The sequence below is a fragment of the Haliaeetus albicilla genome, chromosome 1 (assembly GCF_947461875.1).
Source record: "Haliaeetus albicilla chromosome 1, bHalAlb1.1, whole genome shotgun sequence".
Classification (NCBI taxonomy): Eukaryota; Metazoa; Chordata; class Aves; order Accipitriformes; family Accipitridae; genus Haliaeetus; species Haliaeetus albicilla.
This window is the reverse complement of record NC_091483.1, coordinates 38808390-38827533: the sequence shown is the minus strand read 5'-3', so window position 1 is coordinate 38827533 and position 19144 is coordinate 38808390. Positions and strand designations below refer to the sequence as shown.

Here is a 19144-nt window from a genome sequence, read left to right as displayed (position 1 = left end):
ATACTCACGATTGATTCTGTGGTTCACTTTGTTTTATTAAGTGAACTTGTATTAGAATGAAAGTGCTAGATAATCCTAAAAATCATCATGAACGTTAAAAGCTACAGCTATTTACAGGCTTGAAAGATTGACAGTATTCCTTTAAACTGATTTCTTGTAGATAGGGTATCTGACAACTGTTCCTACCGATTCAAACTAAAATGACAGAAATTCTATATGTAATAAAGATGACTAAGTACACTACTATATTGACATCAATTTACTATGCAGAATACAACATGCTAACAAGAATACATTATGGCAAGGTATATCACAATATTGTGAAGTCCACATTGTTGAGAAGCAAGTACATATGAGGTATTTCATGATCATTTGCAGTGGTCCATGGAAAGACATCCAGCAGTATGTATTTTACAAAATAAACATAAATACACATGCAAAGAAGCAATTGTATTATGCTGTTCTTTAAGTCTCATCCCAAATTATACTGGACATCTGCAACAAAGTCCTAAAATAGAATCAGCTTTTTTGAATTCTCAACTAATATATATGCCACAAGAAAAAACTGCTTGTCATCTTGTGAACTTCCACATCACTTCAGTAGCCACACATGCTGAGTAAAGGAAAACAACTAGGCTTTCGCACCAAATTCAGGCAGAAAAGTTTAAAATTCGTATTTTTTTAAATCCTTCCTATATGTAGAAATATAACATACAACAGCTTTGTTGGTTGTTAAAAATGTAATTTTTCAGACAAAGGAAAAGGCAAATTTGTTTCAGGAAACCGAACAATCTGGACATAAATTTTCAATCCAGGAATTTCAGACTCTCAGCAGACAACGTGAATGCAAACGGTACCAGGAAAAAAAAAAGGTTACTTTGCTGATGCTTTGCACTAACTATTACTTATAAAAGAAGATGGGGCAGGCAGCAAAGTTTCTACAATTTGCTACTAAGTGAGCAGGTTCTAATATTTTAAAATATGTATGTATTAAAAAAAGCTAGAAAAAAACCCTCATTTTTTCAGGGAGTCATGGCTGCAGATAAGACTTGACTCAGTGATATTAGAAACGGTTTCACTTCCAGCCCTCTTCTCATTCAAATTTTCAGTTACCTCCTTCAAATAAAATCCAGAAGGACAATACTTGTCTGCCCTTAACAGATCGGCAGGATGACTGGCTCCACAGCACAGTGTGCCAGGATAAAATTGTTACATGCTTGTAACTTGGGGAAGAAGCAGGGGTTATTGATGGCTCCGGGCCCACTGCTCTTTTTCTTCCGACACCGGATAAACGGATTGTCACCTTACGTGAATCTCAAGCTGAATGGGATAAGAAAGGCTACTAAAGGCAGAGAGACCTTTTGCAGGGATTTCAGCAGCTGGCTTTAAAAAGCCCGGCTGAGGATGCACTAGCAGCAATTCTCAGAGGCCTGTTAACTAATTCAAATCTGGATGGATTCTTGCAGAGTAAAAAAAACACGCACTATACTTTCTGTTCAGGGCTATTCACGGGTGTTTCAGCGTTTTATTTACAGGCCTACCTGCATCTCTCTAAATATTCCCCAGTAAGCTTTGATATTTTGCCTTTAGCAAAGTAAAGACTTATGGTACAGACTAGTAAAAGCCCACATCTCTGTTTACATATAAAGTCTAAGGCACAGGAGAGACTATCACAAACCAGGGAGTTATAAATTACAACTTGTAACCTCTGGGCCACTAAAGAACAGTATCTTATTTTGGACAAAGTTATTTTTTGTTTATGAACTTCTGTTAATTTACAATAAATATGTCATTCATTATATACATAATAACCAGCTCAGCAACACTTAGACTGGGCATGATCAATTCTTCACAGATGCACTGAAGCAGCCACAAAGTTTATTGGCAGTAAGATAGTACAAGAAAGTCTATCCTTTTTTAAATTCACTGCATAGGTGACTATTCTATTTTAAAGTTAATTAAAAAAAAAAAAAAATCAGCCTAAAGCAGAAGAAAAGTGATTTAGATTCTCAGGAGAAAGGGTCCACACTCTTTCAGTCAAGTCACCCAAAACAAGGCCTTTTCACTGAAAACATTAAGTAGCCTTAAGTATACGTAAACACAGAAAGAAAATCCATATTCAGAAGTTAAAATCCAATTTCTATTATTAAGTAAAGAGGTGTTAACACTAATCTAAGTTAAAGACAGTTTCTGACACATTAGAAGCACAAGCAAAAATTTTCTATCAAAAAAAATCTGAACAAGGTTTTCCAGATTCAAGTAAGAACGGCTCAACCTAAACTTATCAGGATTTTTCTTCTTCCCTGTAAAAGAATAGATCCATTTTAACAAACTACAGATGGTAGCAAAAAGAATGCCATTTTATCAGTCTGATAGGACACATTCATTTTATTTCCGTACATTATGAAGTTTCTATTTTCATCACCCTAGAAATCAGCAACACTTGTTCCAAAAGTAACATGCCTAAGTACGATACCCAACATCAGATGTCACTTCAAATGGTCCTTCAAGAATTAGGGTAAGTTATCAGAATACTACAAAGTATTTCAAATTCCCATCGTAATTTGAAAAGCACATTATAACTCTTAGACATAGTATTTTAGTAACCATAGGTTACTGCTCTGCTGACATACAGGTACTAAACAGTGATGGGGGGGCTATTTTTAAATCAAAATCAAAGATTAAGTCCTCCATGTCATGGAAGAGATACCTGAGTAAAGTGTCTGTCAAACACTAAATATTTTGTATATACCCTTTGCCTATTGTTCTCCATTTTCTCTAAATCACAGGACATCAAAGCAAGGAAGAAAGGTCAATCAAGCTGCGCAAGAGACATCATGCTGTCACCAAATTCCATATTTACATTAGTACTTTAACATCATAGTGAGATTGCTCAAGTATCAAAGAAAAGGCTGGGAGGCAATTTTAGTTCATAACATTGCATCAGTATTATGATACCACACTGCAAACCCACAAGTAAATTGTTAGTGGACCATACACAGTAAGTTACAATACCTGAGGTTTAGTGCATTCCTGTGAGCCAAAATGAAATGAATGCCATATAGGAGGAAAGGAAAAGATGAACATTATCAGACATGCCATAGTACATTCCACCACTATGAAGATAATGTTAAAATTATGTTAGTGAGGGTCCACCATCCCCTACAAGTTGACTTTATTGCAGAAAGCCATGCCACAACTGAGAGCACTGCATTTAATTTTTAATTCTTGAAAAGCACAGCCATGCATCTTCATTTAAGCTCTACATTTTGCTCTATGTTTTCACAAAGATATAGAAAACTTTCTTCAGAAAATACTGTTTGACCTTTCTGAAGAAAAGCATTCAGAGACTACTGCAAATAAAGCATTAATAATTTATAAAAAAAAAAAAACCCAAACCAAACCATTCTACATGGTAACTACAGATTTAAACAAAATATAAGGAAATTACATATTTTGTGAAGATTTTGAGGATGCTATCAAAGCAGCTTTATTACTTTGAATCTCATGTACCTAACACCTAAACCAGAAGATATCCACAAGGAAGAACAAACTTGAAAACAAATGCATCATATTAATCCTTTTTCAATTTGAATTTAACACATTATTTACTGCAATATCTGAACATCTGCATTTTTTTAATGCTTCTTTATGTATCCAAAATTAAGAAGTAGAACCAAAGATGAGACCCTGACAGATGCTGACCAAAGAATGGATGGGCAACAAGCCCACAAGATATGTGCTATATGCTTTGAATTCCTATGTGTTTCAAAAAACCCCCTGCTTTCTTCAGTCAATTTCTCAAGAAATTAAGACCAAAAAAATGAGGTCAAAGGACAGAAAATAAGAAGGAAGAAAAGACAATGCAGCCTTTAACATGTATGGTTAAAGCAATAGAAATAATATTGCTAGTAGAATTGAATGAGAACAATGTATACAAGATCACCAAATACTGTAAAAATAGGAGAGAATGGGACAGCATGGAGAGTCTTGACTACATTGTAAAACTCAGTTGAGCTTACTTGACTCTATATGCTTTGGGGGAAAAAAAATTTAAAAAAAAACACAACAAAAAAAACAAAAACAAAAAACAGTCAGTCATATGCATCATATTACACTTTTTAAAGCAACATTTGACTGTAATTATTGCAAATTTTACAGTTTATTTGGCAATCTCTTCCAACTCAATATGAAATCTCACTTGCAATGAATTTCTCAACACATACACAAAATCATTATGAACTCGCACAACAGAATGGCACACAATGGGCTTTTGCTCTTAGTACCAGTTAGGCTTACAAAAACTCATTAGGCGTACCTAAAGTGAAATTTATACAACAGGCAAGGACCTACGAATGCAAATAGCACTGTGTGTGATCTAAATTCTGCCCTTCTAGAGTTAGATAAAAATAACACTAGAACTGTTTGCTAAGCACAACGTACACATCTAAGTAATACGAACAAAAGTAATTCTTCCTGTAATTCCTACAAAGTACAATACAACGTATTTATTTTTTCAAAAACAGACTAGTAAAATGTTTCATCTTCAAACCAAGTGAACTGGCTCAATCTGTATTAAATTTAGAGGCAATTAAAACTGCACTGAAAATTAAACCATTAAAAGCTGTTGTATAAACAAAAACAAATTGTTGGCATAAAATGTAATTATTCAACTCATGAGGAAAAGCCTGTATAATTAACAGATGTAATCAAACATCTACACACTTACAGACACACACTGAATATATAGCGAACTGGCAAACAAGTCAAGGAATAAGGATAAAGAAGGAAAAATGGAAAAAAATCTACAATTGCATTGGATCAAAGACAGTATTTTAAAGACATTAAAGCTCTAATCCTGTGAATTTATATGCATGTGGCTTACACTGTGCAAAATTCAGCCCAATGAACTCAATAAGATTAAATATCCACAAAGTTATTTATGCCCATGCCTTTATGGTTCTAGCAGATTTGGGGGCTTAAACAAATAAATGAGAGCCAAAGACAAACCGCTTTTCCAGTATTTTGCTTACAGTTGAAATCAATACCAAACAAACATATTAATCTAAAGGAGCTTTTCTCAATTTAAAAGCCATATAAAATATTTTGTAGAATAAGTTTTAATTATTAGTTTATTTTCATCTCAGGAGAAAGCCTGGAAACTTTCAACATGTAAGATTACCTCCCAAAAAAAGAAATCGAGTGGAATGACCAAATGATCTCCCTGATGATGGGCAGACTATGTAGCTCACTGAAACCCAAGTATAAAGGGCTCTTGAGGCAGACACTAGAAACAGGTAATTTGACACTTAAGTTCTAGATACCAAAAAGAAATGACAGATTTAATCCAATAATTTGGCCTACTGCAATGCAGCACAGTCCTTCTCAGGCAACAACTGTTATCATATACATGAATGAGTGCTTCACTAACTGACCTTTTAACACCGTACACTAAACTATTTGTACCATAACTTAATATCAAACGGAAATCAGAACATAGTTTCTTTCACAATTTCAAATAATGACTAGAACATTAAGAAATAATACATGACATTCACAGTCATAAGAAACGTGCTTTCAACTCTGAACTAAGATGCAAGCTGCACACATGTTCGCATACTGATGGAGCCATATTTTAAGCAGAAACCTCCCATCAGAAGCATGCTTCTTTAAAGATACCACAAAGTTTAGCCATTTTGTTTTCTTTTCAATAATTTTCCTGTTTATGTTTTTGTGAACCACAAATACAGACAGCTTACCGTATGGTAACCTCTAGGTAGAGGTGGCTTCCCCACAGGATAAGGGTCAACAGTATCAATAATTGTTTGTCGCTCCCCTTTTTGGTTGATTTTCCTAAATCTTCTTCGAGATTGCCTATGAGAAGCTTGACGCTGAAAATACTCCTCATTTTCATCCATGTAATCAACCTAAAAAAGATGCAAGAAAGTGTCATTTCCAACAAGAAATAAAAATGTTTCTTCTTATTAGAAACACAACAAATCCTATTTTCAAAGCTGACTGGTGTTTTTTGAATCTCCTGTATTTTCAGCACTATGAGTGAAGCCACTACTCAAAAAAAAAAACAAATAAACAAACAAAAAACCCCAAAAAATCAACACTGGTATGAACAGCATCACTGAATATGACCACTTTCCAAAAATGACAGAAGGAAAAATTCTCCCTTCCTCCCCCACTTCTTACTCTTGCACAAATACAAACATTTCACTACTCAATACATTGCAAAAAGAAAACTGGTATGAAGGAGCACTTGGTAGTTTTCCTACTGACCTCTGTTTGTCACTTGGAATCCTCCCTAACCAACCTATGGCAAAGGTTTTGGTCTTCAATAGGCAGCACTGGTTTTATTGTATGCTTCCAATATTTTGAGGGCATAAGGAAGGATTTCTAATAGACTGGATTTACACAAAAACAAATCACTTCAAAACAACAACAGGGAGAATAAAAAATACCTATTAGGTATATCCTAATATAAAATAAGTCTTCTCAGTTTCAGAGTCTTCAGAGTAATAGTCCTAAATTACTACACAACAGGATACTGCAATGAAAATATTTGAACTAGGAAATCTGGTTTTCCTGAAAGAGAACAATCTTTTTACAGTAATTTGGCTGAAAATCAACATCTTTTCTATGTTCACCCTACTAATTGAAACCTTACTCGACACTAACAGGGAAATGAGGAAAAAAAAACCAAACAGCTTTCAGCACTAGCTATGTATGGGGATTCAGTTAACTCCTCCTTCTATTCAATTCCACCACCCAGGGATAAACAGTATTTCTGAAGACGTAGAGAAAAGCTTATAAGGCACCTTGCAACGTTCCTCCATATTTTTCAACAAGGAAAAGAAGTATTAGACAAAACACTCCTAAGAATTTGCAGCATATCTGTGTCAGAAGTGTCACGTACTTGTCAGCTCACGTCACTAAATACAACTTTCAGTGTACTAATAACAAGGGGATGAGCACACTTCGTGGGTCCCCAGGAAGAGCTGGTAATGCTTACCCCCTTACCACCAAGTATCTATTTCACGTCTGATAGTCACGCTCACACCCTACACCTCTCCTGCTTCTCCTCCCCACAGAATGACCTCATCCAGCCCTGAGACTGAAAGTTACTGAGCCCGACAGACTCTGGGGATGGGATTCTTACTATTCAAGGTACAGTTATTCCTTTGAAAGGCTGGATTGAAGTTAAGCGTTCAATTTCAGCTTTCCCAAAACTCTAGAGGCTGGTTTTTTTGGACTAAGGCAACACGTGTGGGAGTATCTGCCCCTGACCCAACACTATCCATCAGTCCAGAAGATCTTGTTGTTTAGTCATCTCCTTCCCCTCTGCTTATTTTTATATCACTCTCCCTTTTAACTTACCAAGGAATGCACGAGAGAGAGACAGCCATCTCCACAGCTACCACCAACTAAATTGTATACTTCTAGAGACCAAATCCAGAACAATAAACTGTTTCCCAAACTTGTGGTCAGATACGAGTTACACAAAGCAGTCAGACAAATCAGGGGGCCAATATAGGGGTAAATGGGGAGGCATAAGGGGCTGCTGTTGAGTTGCTGCTCCTTTACCAAGTAAAGTTACAGAGAGCTTTAGTTAGGGACAGCAGAAAAGCAATTGGCATTTCTCACATATGCCTCTGTGTCTCCTACTACACTGCATTAGCTTCCTAAGATGATTTTCTTATTTAGAATTGGAAGAGGGAGATATATCATCAAACATCCGACAGAACAAGCTACCGTTACATAATCATCTTTATCTGAAATCACAAAGAGCTTAAAACCCACAAAAGCATGCCTACATTTGCGTGAAGGTAAGTTTAAAAGCTACTTTTTTTACCAATCAACTTTAAACAAGTAACTTAATCTCTTCTACAAGACTTAAGCTATACCACATTTTCCTGAGCTTCTGCAAGTTTTACAGAAACTGTCACTTTTTAGGAAAAAAATGTTTAGTGTCACAGCCTACAACTATCATCTACATATGGCTTAGATAATTGTCATGCCTGTATTATGAACTGATTGCTATCTCAGTGACAGAGGAAAAAAAAACCATTTAGCCTGCTGACTGTGCATTCATTCAGATGATGCACCCTGAAGTGGCAACTAAAAACTTCTGAGCCTGCGAACCCTCAGAGATGATGCTGTTCTGCCACTGGACTAGAGCAGATACTGCTAACAAAACAACCTTCACCCAGAAAAGTTGGTAGAATTTTATAATGTTCAAGCTCCTTCTTAAAACCTCAGAGAGCTGAGAATAAATTTAAATTCAATCAAACATTCATTACTTAAGCTAACCTGAGATTAATACTAAAGCATCTATGCTTACCTATAAGAATAAAGCAGCTTTAAAAAAAACAAAACAAAACAAAAAAAACAAAAAAACCCCAAACTGTTCTGCTATTCTGCTAGCATGAGAAAACTTTAGTTTTACAAGAAATCTGCAAAAGTAAATGTAACAACAATATAAAGGATGCCTTTATCATTCAAACAATGCAAGTATGTGTGCAAAGAATGGCAAGAAAGTTACGTATGACATCTTAGATTTATAAAAAGATCACATGCAAAACAGAAAACTTCAAGTTTTATTGGAAGTTGAAATGTTACCAAAGTTGGTCTGTAAAATTTGAAAGCAACTGAATGAAAATATTCTTACCACAATCATTTCAGATGGCTCTAAAACAATGCATTCACAGCCACGCCTGAAGCTTCCTGCAGAACGCTTGCCAAAACTGAAGAACAAAAATACTTCAATCAGAACAAAAATCAGAGCTATAACACAATTCAAAAGCATATTTGCATCTTCTCCAGATACTGTAAAGCATAGAAAAAAGTGTACATACCTCTGCACAGTACAAGTTTCACACATATGTCCTTCGACAAGTAACTGATACCCAAGCACACCAAAGAGCTGTGTATTTTGTATTCACACAGTTTATCAAGACTATTTGCTAAATAATTCTATTAACACTAAAACAAGTGTCAATCAAGTGCTGCCTACTGAAGATGCATGGTTGATTCTGAACTACATTACAGAGTTTAATCTAGTATCTTCTGACATTACAGTATTAAGTTAACTAAGCTATCTGCATTTCTATGAAGAAAGCTAACTAGCATACCAAGGAAAGAATGAACAGGCTGATCGACTTCAATTAGCTCTTTTACTTAAAATAAATTAACAAAATAAGGATGCTGAACCTAAGAGTATTCCCAAATTGAACAGATGAGGAAAAAGAGGTTTTTGCCTTTCATGACACATTCCCACCTTAGTGCAATAATTAAGCATGATACTATTTTGCTTCCTATAGGATAAAATAGGAAGTTATTTTAGTTTCAGTTTCTCAAGTGCTCTGCCTGTATTAAATGAATGTGTGTCTCTGCAGGCTTAACTGCAAAGAATCCTTAAAATGCAGTGGTAAAGGTGGAGTGCAGAGAACCAGTACATAATTCAGTGAAATACAAGACCTCTATGGTTAAATCCTTAATCATACTCCATCAGAGTGGAAAGAAAAGACAACCAGCTAAAGTTTGTTTCTGGGGTGTGTGCTTCCCCCTCCAGGTAGTTAATATTTAAGCCTGTCAGGTCAAGGTCAGACCTTTCCCTTCCAGAGAGGAAGGCAGGACAGCTGACAAAATGGCTGGAACTTCAGGACCCCTCTTGTAGCCTGCTGTAACAAGCCTGCCCTAAAATCTGCCAAAAGCCAAGTAACTATTTAGCCTTTCCCTTTCTTCAACCTGGTACTGTGCAACAGGCACGGGAAACCTTCCTATCTGAAGTTCACAGGGCAACAGCTATTTTATAAAAAACAAACCAGACTCAATAAAATTGTGAAATCTGAATTTTAACCAATCCTGTACTGCACAGTCACAGTGACACACTTAAGGTACGATGTTTGTGAAAAGTAGCTTTTTTAAGGTTTATTTCATAACAAGCAAACTGAAGAAGTTCCTATACCATTCAGAAAAGTATATCTAGCCAGTTTATATCTCTTCGCCTGTCCCACCTGGCGATTTGTAGAAATGAACAATTTAACTCGCTACCCCAAAGGCTAATCTCTTGACAACAGCACGTTTATAGCTCAAAAAGAAGGCAGTCAGATATTGAAAAGAAATGCCAGCTGTGCTTATTCATCAAAATAATAATCGCATTTAATGGTACATGGGACTTCTACAATAGAAAAAAATTTCCAGAATACTAAGCCTCTTGAAAAGAAACATTCAATAAAGAAGTCTCTCAACAAAACGTGTATTTTCCTAGAGGCAAACACATGCTTCCTCCTATAGTCCAGCAACAAAACAGAGGGTGCTTTACTCTACAATGCCATCTTGAATTTTATACATTTTCAACTATTCTTAAAGATACCAGAATACGAAGCCACTAGTTTGATTCATTAGACTGTTGCAAAAGTGAGAAACTTATTTTCTTGGTCATTAACATGATCCATACACACAGTTTTTCCTTTAAAAAAGAGAAGGAAGGGGAAAGGAGAAAGTAAATCAACTCATTGATTGAAAAACAACAATGCAAAAATGGTGATTATCAAGTCAACTTATTTAATATTCTGACTGAAAACAAACACAGAAATATTCCCTCTTCTCTTGCAGATTCTTGTCCCCCTCTTTGTAACCATTGGTTTAGGTCTAGAATACACTATTGCTGTATTTTTTGCCAGCCTATTTTCTAGCCTCACAGCAAGCACTAATTTCAACAGAAAATGCATATACATCTTTCCGCTCCACCATTTCTTCTTCCTCTATTGCTGTCTCTAAGTATCAACTTTAAACTTCTGCCCATTGCTAATCACTGCTGACATCCAAAAGTTTCAAGCTTTAGCAAACACAGTAAAAAAAGAAAGCTGTGTTTTGGATGTGCTTTTCTATTCTTGAGTAACTTGTTTGGATTTTACCCTTCAGCACAAGGGAACAGTAGTCAACATATTAAGACAGAAGGCATGCATTGAATTACTGTAAAGAAAATTCTTGATTTCTGTTCCCAGTAACACACTGGTTCTCGCAGCAAATAACCACATCATTGCTGTACTGCTCAGATTCCTATGACAGCACAGAACTTATCAGAGCAGACAGCACATCACACGTATATATTATCTTTGACCAAAGATCACAAGGCACTTCAGGCTGCAAACAAACTCTGTAATCTTTGTGAAGTATTGTGACAAGTAAATCAAGGCAGAAGAAAGTTAAATGACCTTTCAAGTGTTGCCTTTCTCTTCTCAGATATGCCATGCCAGGTAAAACTCCTGACTTCCAATCTGCTGCTGAAAATTCATCATCAGTGAGGAATTCACGTAACCAGTGAAAATTAGGAAACTTGTGACTGTCCACTATGTCCGGGCACTTCAGAAGTGTCCAGCTCTGACTGTGGTAGAACATCCATCACAGTATTACATACTATCTGTTGCAGAACCACACTCCAATACCTACACACAGTCACACAAATACCTGTTAACATGCAACTTTGAGAAACAACTGGGATCTTAGTGCATCACCAATCCCATTGTTTCAATTCAGAACACTGATATCCAAGTCAATAAGTTTTATCAGAAATAATTTGTCAGAGCTTCACACAAGCAAAAAGCAAAGACCAACAAAAAAGGACTTCGGTGACACTCTTCTCTACCTGAAATCTCTGGCTGTAGTAACCAGGGAGGGGAAGACACCAAACTTGATTTAATTGAAAACAAGTTATTTAAAACATTAGTAAGCAATAAAAAGAAGCAAATACCCAACACATAATACAGTCTGTTCACTGAGCTGATCAAAAAGCCCAAGCTGTAAACCCTTTTATAAAATACCAGGAGAAGAACTTCATACAAGGGACCACAAGCTGGCATGCAAGCTGGCTTGAGGGATGCTAGGTATAGCACAGAAACAGCAGTGGCAAATAAAGTTTCAGTGGAAGGGCTGACAGATTATCTTCATAATACCAGCTCTATTCAATAACTTTTGCTAGACACTGTTCTTTCCAAATTTTGATGCCAGACTTCCCATAGAAAGTGAGTTTGACTACCCAAATTTATCACAAAATACATGGTCTACGTGAGCACTAGCTAGCTAAAGTAAAATGTAGAGAGCCTTTATTAGCAGGTTTCAATGGACTGAATTTGACAAATTTATTCCTTCCCTTACTGTAGTGTGAAATAAGCCTGTGGATATATGACTTCGCTATGGAGCTTAAGGTCAAACTACATTTTTGTTTTTAAAATGCAATCAAGTATTTCACATAATATACACTTCACATTTGGTTGTATCATATCATTCCTTAATAATTTCAATCAAAATTGTCTTGATACATAAAGAGAAAAATCTTCTCTTCCTACCTAACCCTTATTAATTTCAACTCCTAAAAATAGCTCATTTGCAACTATTAAGTCAGTGATACACCTGAGAAAAATCCCAGCTTTGCAACTATTTTCTCTAAATCTGTGACGTGCATATGAGAATTTCACCAAAGGAAGCTAAGGGAGTTTAAAGTTATCTTTGCAATGTTGGCTGTCAATATGGGATGCAGAGATTGTAACAGTAATTTAGATAGCCAGAAGTCTGCCTGGTTAGGCTATTGCTTCCTCACCTAAATTCCCCAAAGAACCTTGTTTTGCAGCAGCTTTTCCAACACTTTTTTCCGGGCTACCACATAAGCTCTGACTTGAGGTTCCTTGAGTATTAAACTTCACAGATGCTCTCCTCAGCATCTGTCCTAGAGGCAATTTCATTTCTCAAGTCCTTCTCTATCAGAGTTACTTTTATTCCCCCAAAAAGTACTGAATGCATGATGTGGACATAAATCTACTTTTTAAAAAAACTTAAAGATACACAAAACAATTTTATTTGCAGGAATCTACTTTACAGTAGCAATTCTGAAAATGGATGATAAAAAAAAAATTAACTCTTAGAAGGTTAGATATTGTCCCCAAGCAACTGCTCCCTAACTATACTATTCCCTGAAGCAATTGACAAAAGTCTAATTTCCCACTTGACTATTCAAAAGCATTATTTCCAAATAAATTTGTTAGTACTAAAAAACCCTTTTGCTCACTGTATATGTATTAAAAGCAGGTATTTTAATCCATACAAGTAATTTACAACTTCATTTCCATTCTAAGGCATTCTAAAATTGAGTTTACACTGACTGTAGATGACAGTTCCTTTCTCCCTAAATGTACCATACCACATACCTATCTCATAACTTGTTACACTCAAAACACAGACAGTTAGATAAAGAACAGATGTATTGCAATTTACACCATGCTAGTTAATAGAAGACTAGTTTTAAGTGAAAGCTAAGGGTTTCCATGTTTCCCAAATTTACTCTTTCAGTTCTCATTAAAAAAACCTTTACAATTATAAACCTACAATTAGTGCAAATATGTCAGTGGCTAACAAACAGCAAAATAAAATAATTTAAGACCACAGCCTGCCTTTATTCCCTTTCAAATTTATTAGATTTACTAATAAAACAAAACAACAAAGTACCTCAATTAAATGAAATACCTAAAGCTACAAGCAACACATTAGTTTTTATTGGCACTTACACACAGAGACATTCAGAAACTTCCAGGTATTGAGGGTGACTCGTTCTGTCCTTTCCATTATCATCATGACACTGGAGGACAACACAGTTTTCTCCAGACGTGACCCATCCATTTCCCCAGGTCCCCAGACATACTTGTACACGCGCACACAGATGCTCTTTTCAAAGCTTGCAGCAGAGACAGCCGCTACTGAAGAGGGAACATTTCCCTATCAGCATTCAGCCCGAGGCCTCCACATTCCTGTTTTCACCTCAGCCCAGCTCCCAAATGGAAAGTTATTTCCCAGCACTGGAATGTAAACGTATTCATCAAAAGTGATGCAGAATCTGAAGAAAACTCCACTGACAACGAACACCAAGAAAAGGTTTTTCAATAAGAAGCCCCTTTCTTCCCTCCTCTTAAAGATCAGAGATCACTCACACAAAACCCAATTTCACTAGTCACAGCTGTTTTTCAAAAAGGACATACAAAAATTTAGTTTTTCCCCTATAATGTAATCTTAAGCTTTATTTCTTTTGATATTCACGACCTTGCATTAGCTTAAAGTAATAATTAATTCACATATAAATTACAAATCTTAGTAAAACTACATGTAAGTCTCTACAAAGAAAGCTCCACAAAATACGGTCATCTATATGGTGCACATTCTACAGCACATTCAGCAAAATTCTGTTATAGTTTTATGTATTTATAAATGCAGTATTTGGAACAAAGCTGCTGGTTTAGAATAAAGTCTATTTAATTAGCATTTCCTCTAAGTCAAAAAGCATATTGCATTTAGACATGTTCTAATGCAAGGAAAACTACAAATGAACACATTTTCTTGTTTCTCAAGTTCTTACAATTTTCTATGGTACTTTCATGCAAGGAAATAAACTCCATATATATTTTGCTTTTAAAAAAAGTCTACAATATATTAAAAGTAGAAATGTAATGTATAAGCATTGCAATGATTTATGCCAAAACTCTAGAAATCAATATTCAAAATCTTTCTTTGTTCTGAAGTTTTCAAATGGGAAGTACAATGGGCTTAAGATCACTGCTGTGCAGCATTTGCCAGTGTGGGACATCTAAATATACATGGAGATTAAAGTAAATATTTTCCCTCTCTCGCCTTCCCTGAAACCAGTCCTCTTCTCTTCGAGACCGTACCTGAATAAATCTGTAAGCACAAGGCTACGCCTAGTTGAGTTCAGTTTCTCAAGCTTTCGACACATTCATGATAAAACCAGATCTTAAGTTACATAAACCCAATAATTCCAAACTCTTTTTGTGAAAATTACATTTACTCAATTGACATCTACATTTAGGATAATCACAGAAAACTACCAAAGTGAAATATAGAGGTATTGCATTAATCGTATTTAGCATTTGAAGTTATGTAAGCCAAAGAGTCTTCATTTGCTTTTGGGTAGCACCCACCCTGCAAATGCTATTACTACCATTACTATTTACGTTCAAGTGCTCTCTACTGTGTTTCCCACCTTCCCTCTACCCTCCACTTCCCAAACTCCGAGTCAGAGGAGCTACCATTCCTCCGGACGTGTCATTTGCTGCACGTCCAGCCTGCTTCCTCATACCAGCGCCGTGACCTCAGCTGTGATCAGCAGCTGCTTTCCATCACTGCATCAATTATTCTCTGATGATACAGAAGCAAACATGAGCAGAATGTCCAGTCTCTGACACATCCCAAAGTCTAATCTTGAGGTAATAATCAGCATTTAACTTGTAACAACACCAAAATGTGTTAGATTTAGTTCTAAAGCAAACCAGTCACACTGAATTCCTGAATTAAGTATTACAGAGCAGTATTTAGTAGATGTCTAGATGGAAAAAAACCAGGGACTATTTTCTACCTGCTGCTTCAGGAGATAGTAAGGGATTCAGTCAAGTTCCTCCTCCTGTATCTTTTTTTACCAAAACCCACTGTGTTTCATTTCGGTACATCCAGATTAGAACTGAAAACACCAGTCCCTCTTAATGGCTCATTCTGACCAAGCGAGGTTTAGCTGGGTTCCACATGAATGTGCTGTGAAACCCAGACTGTTCCTCCACCCAACTCGCCCTTGCGAGGGATGAAAAATCCTAAAGTCACAATTTAGAAGTGTGTACACACGCACAAGCCATCCCTAGGGGAACGCTGGAGTGTTCTGACGAAAACTAAATTTGGCATGGCCATTTTCTGACCCCTCAGAAAAAAAGACAGAGCCCTTCATGCATGCAGAGCAGCTCTAATGTGAGCAGCCCTCTGCTGGGGATGATGCGGGGAGGGAAGGTAGCGGCGGGTTTCCCCGCGCTAAAAGCTGCACACAGGAAACTCCGAAAGCAAGGGTTTGTCAGCTAACGGACAGAGGGTCACTATCAGATAATTTGATCTTCTGTATAATATAGGCTGACTTCTCCGATTCTCATTTGAAAGAGCCTGTCTCTTTGAAAAAATAAGCAAATATGCAAGCGAAGCCCAAGCTGCTTTTGACTTGTGTTAAATATTATTTTTAATTAAAATGTGGTGGTCATCAGCATATCAAAATAATCAATAGATTTTTTTTTTTCTTTTAACTTATTTAATTCTCAAAATGTTACTATATCTACAGCTTTTTTTTTTTTTTTTAAGCGAGATTAAATAGCTGCTTTACAGAAATACTTTTCAGTTGAAAGGAAAATTGAGATGCTGGCAAGTGGAATATGAGTTGAAGAGGTATTCGCGGACCTGTCACTGTTTGCAAATCCTGGAGACATGAGCTCACTACATACCATGGATAAGGATGATTAGACTTATCCAGTGTCATATGATAGCTTAGATGTTTACAGTCTCAGATATAACAGCTCATGTGTCAGGGAAGGGACTCGCAACAGCACAGCTAAGTACAAGTCACTTAATAATACTTGGGGGGGGGGGGGGGGGGGAGGAAGGGGGAGGGCAGGTGTTTTACAAGTGAAAAAAAAGCCTCAAACATCAGTGCAGCTCCTTTCTTGACCTGGAGCCCAAAACTACTCGCTGCCTGTGAGGGAAGAGGGATCACGGTGCCAAGGGCAATAACCCCGGTGCTGCAGCAGGAGGGTGTCAAGTCAGGAAGAACCCGGCAAGCCAGACAGAGAATGCCTGACAACTAACCGGTCCGTGTGAAGGACACTAAAATTATAGGATAAGCACGTTTAATAGTATATTAATGCTTTAAATAATTTCTGCTAAAAATATGTGAAAGTTAATTTGAACTCCAGCTGAAAGCTTTAGTAAACTCCTTCAGTATTTTGAACATGTTTAGTTAGCATCCTTAGAGATGACAGACTATAGTACTTTATCTACGTAACACTCATAGGGATTTCTTTATTTCTTATGCAAATACAACCCTGATCAGAGGTTGCATTAATCTGGTAATTTATAGCTGACTACTGAAAGCACTTCAAAAGAAGTTCCGGAAAACCCACAGTGAATACTTTGAAATTAGCTAGATCGGAGGTTTGCTTCCAGAGAAAGTCCCTTCAGTCAAGCCCTGAAACATATGCCTTATGGTCTTCACACAGTTTTTCTTTTAGTACAGACTACTGTTTTGAGAAGTGTGGTTAATTTTAGAATTTTACCTAGTTACAAGGCTGAGTATGGTAGCGAGTTTGACTAGTTTATGTAAAAAAAAAAAAAAATTGAGTAAAGTTTCAAATTTGTTGCTTTTCACTTTAGCTTTTTATAATGTTACTTTAAAACTAAAGTTAAGCTAAAAATGGTTAAAAACTCAATCTGAAAAAGTGCTGTAAAGAGTAACAAATTCTTTTGCAAATTTACTGCAAATGACGGTAGATGCTCAGGGCCTTTATAGCAGCAGGTGAACTTGAATACTTTTCAGACAAGAATACGACTTACAGTTCTTTATGACCCTTTCATATACACTAAACAAGAGAAATGCATTTACGACATTTTCCTGTGAAATTCAAGATCTGTATTTATAAACCATATACACAAATATACAGATAAACAAAACTGGAAAGTAGCAATAACAAAATTTGTCTTGTTGCAGCAGCTCAACTTTGCAGCATCTCTAGTATGGAAAGGTAGAAGGCAGGTACCTCATCAGAACAGCTGACAGAAAAGATCTTTATTTGGAAAAGAAAATTTTCCTTATTTTATTTTTAAATTAGAAGTTCTCATATTATTTTATCTTGGAAAACATTCAAAGATGAAGGCTTTTTTTCCCTAACTTTTTTTATTATTATTCCTTTTTTTAAAAAAAAGTATTTTAATAAATGATTTGAATAAAGACAGCTTTGCTTATGCTTCATCTTAATGACGTCTGTGTTGCCATGGATATTACTGTGACATCACAAGATCTACATAATGGTCTCAAAGAATGAGAAGTAGTAGGAAAACATTACTTAAGAGGCAAGACCTTGTCTGAACAGTTTGGGTTATTAACATTCATGAAATTCATTAATACAGAGGAGTATTTTTCCAACCTCATACAAAGCCTTTAGAAGTTAGATCCTAAATGAAGACAGTTTTTTTACCTTGAAAAATATATAGTAAGCTTTTTAAGTCCCTCTACAGACTTTCATAATTAAGGTATTAGAAACTGTCATCGTTTTAAAAAACTAAAAACAACAACAAAAAATTAATAACTTGACATGTCATCTAGGTTTTTAGTAGTAAAGTAGGACCATACATATTGACGTTTTCCACCCCCACTTATATGCCTAACTCATTCAATACAACCAATTCATTCACATGGAGGGCTAAACATATGACCTCAATAACTAGTTTCCATAAATCTTATTAGTGCACTATAGACGTATTCAAGATATCTTTGTAATAAGTGCCCTATAACTGTAAAAGAATAAACAAACTAAAACAGTGAAGTAATAGCAATAATTTTGTTTTAGCTATTTAGATTATAATTTGAAAATAAATTATCCCTCACTTTACACATTATACTATGCCTAGTGTCCCTGGATTTATTTTTCAGAAACATCCAAAAATTTGAGCGTAACCTGAAAGAAAACTCTCAGATATTTTACTCTTCTACAGTATGGAATAACATTTTGTTAAAAACACTATATGTAGGAGAATTATAGTAGCAGAATCATGCTAATGGTCAAAACAATATTTTTGATTCCTTCAACCTTTCTACAGTCCTACAAATATGTAAGTAAGTAAAAGTCATTATTTTACCTTAGCAAGATTGCCCTTCAGCAAAGATAAGTCTGTAGAAGTTTAGATCACCCGAGTTCCACATGAGACAAAGAAAAGGCTCTTACCCACATATACCCCAAACCTAAAGGCCAGAACAGTCATCCCATAACACATTTATATTGGACTTCCCTCAAGAATTTTCTTGGACATTTCGTAAAAACAAAATAATATATATATATATAAAAATCAGAAAAGACTAAGTCTTGCACTTGTAAGCACAGGATAGACTTTAAGGTACCTCTTGACTTTTCTGTAGAGTACACAAATTTTGGTGAGCATGATCATCCACTCTGTATATTCTTCTAACTATAATCATTCAGAGGTAATAAATCATCTCCAATTTCAGATAGAAACAGACCTCTCTGTCTAGTTAATGTTGCTCCCTAGGCTG

General features: G+C 35.9%; 1 protein-coding gene across 6 annotated transcripts in view; it reads right to left on the bottom strand.

Annotated features, from left to right (window-relative positions):
- The window catches only part of RAPGEF2 (Rap guanine nucleotide exchange factor 2), a 194014-nt gene that overhangs the window by 86745 nt on the left and 88125 nt on the right, over nucleotides 1-19144 (bottom strand). For 4 of the 6 annotated variants that reach the window (XM_069786196.1, XM_069786180.1, XM_069786188.1 and 1 more), the window contains exons 5-7: nucleotides 8678-8753; nucleotides 5760-5927; nucleotides 3016-3033 (exon numbers count right to left, since the gene is read on the bottom strand). In XM_069786196.1, the coding sequence (XP_069642297.1) occupies nucleotides 3016-3033; nucleotides 5760-5927; nucleotides 8678-8753 (262 nt within the window). The remainder of the gene's footprint in view (nucleotides 1-3015; nucleotides 3034-5759; nucleotides 5928-8677; nucleotides 8754-19144) is intronic. The other 2 variants (XM_069786182.1, XM_069786191.1) reach the window with 1 other exon arrangement.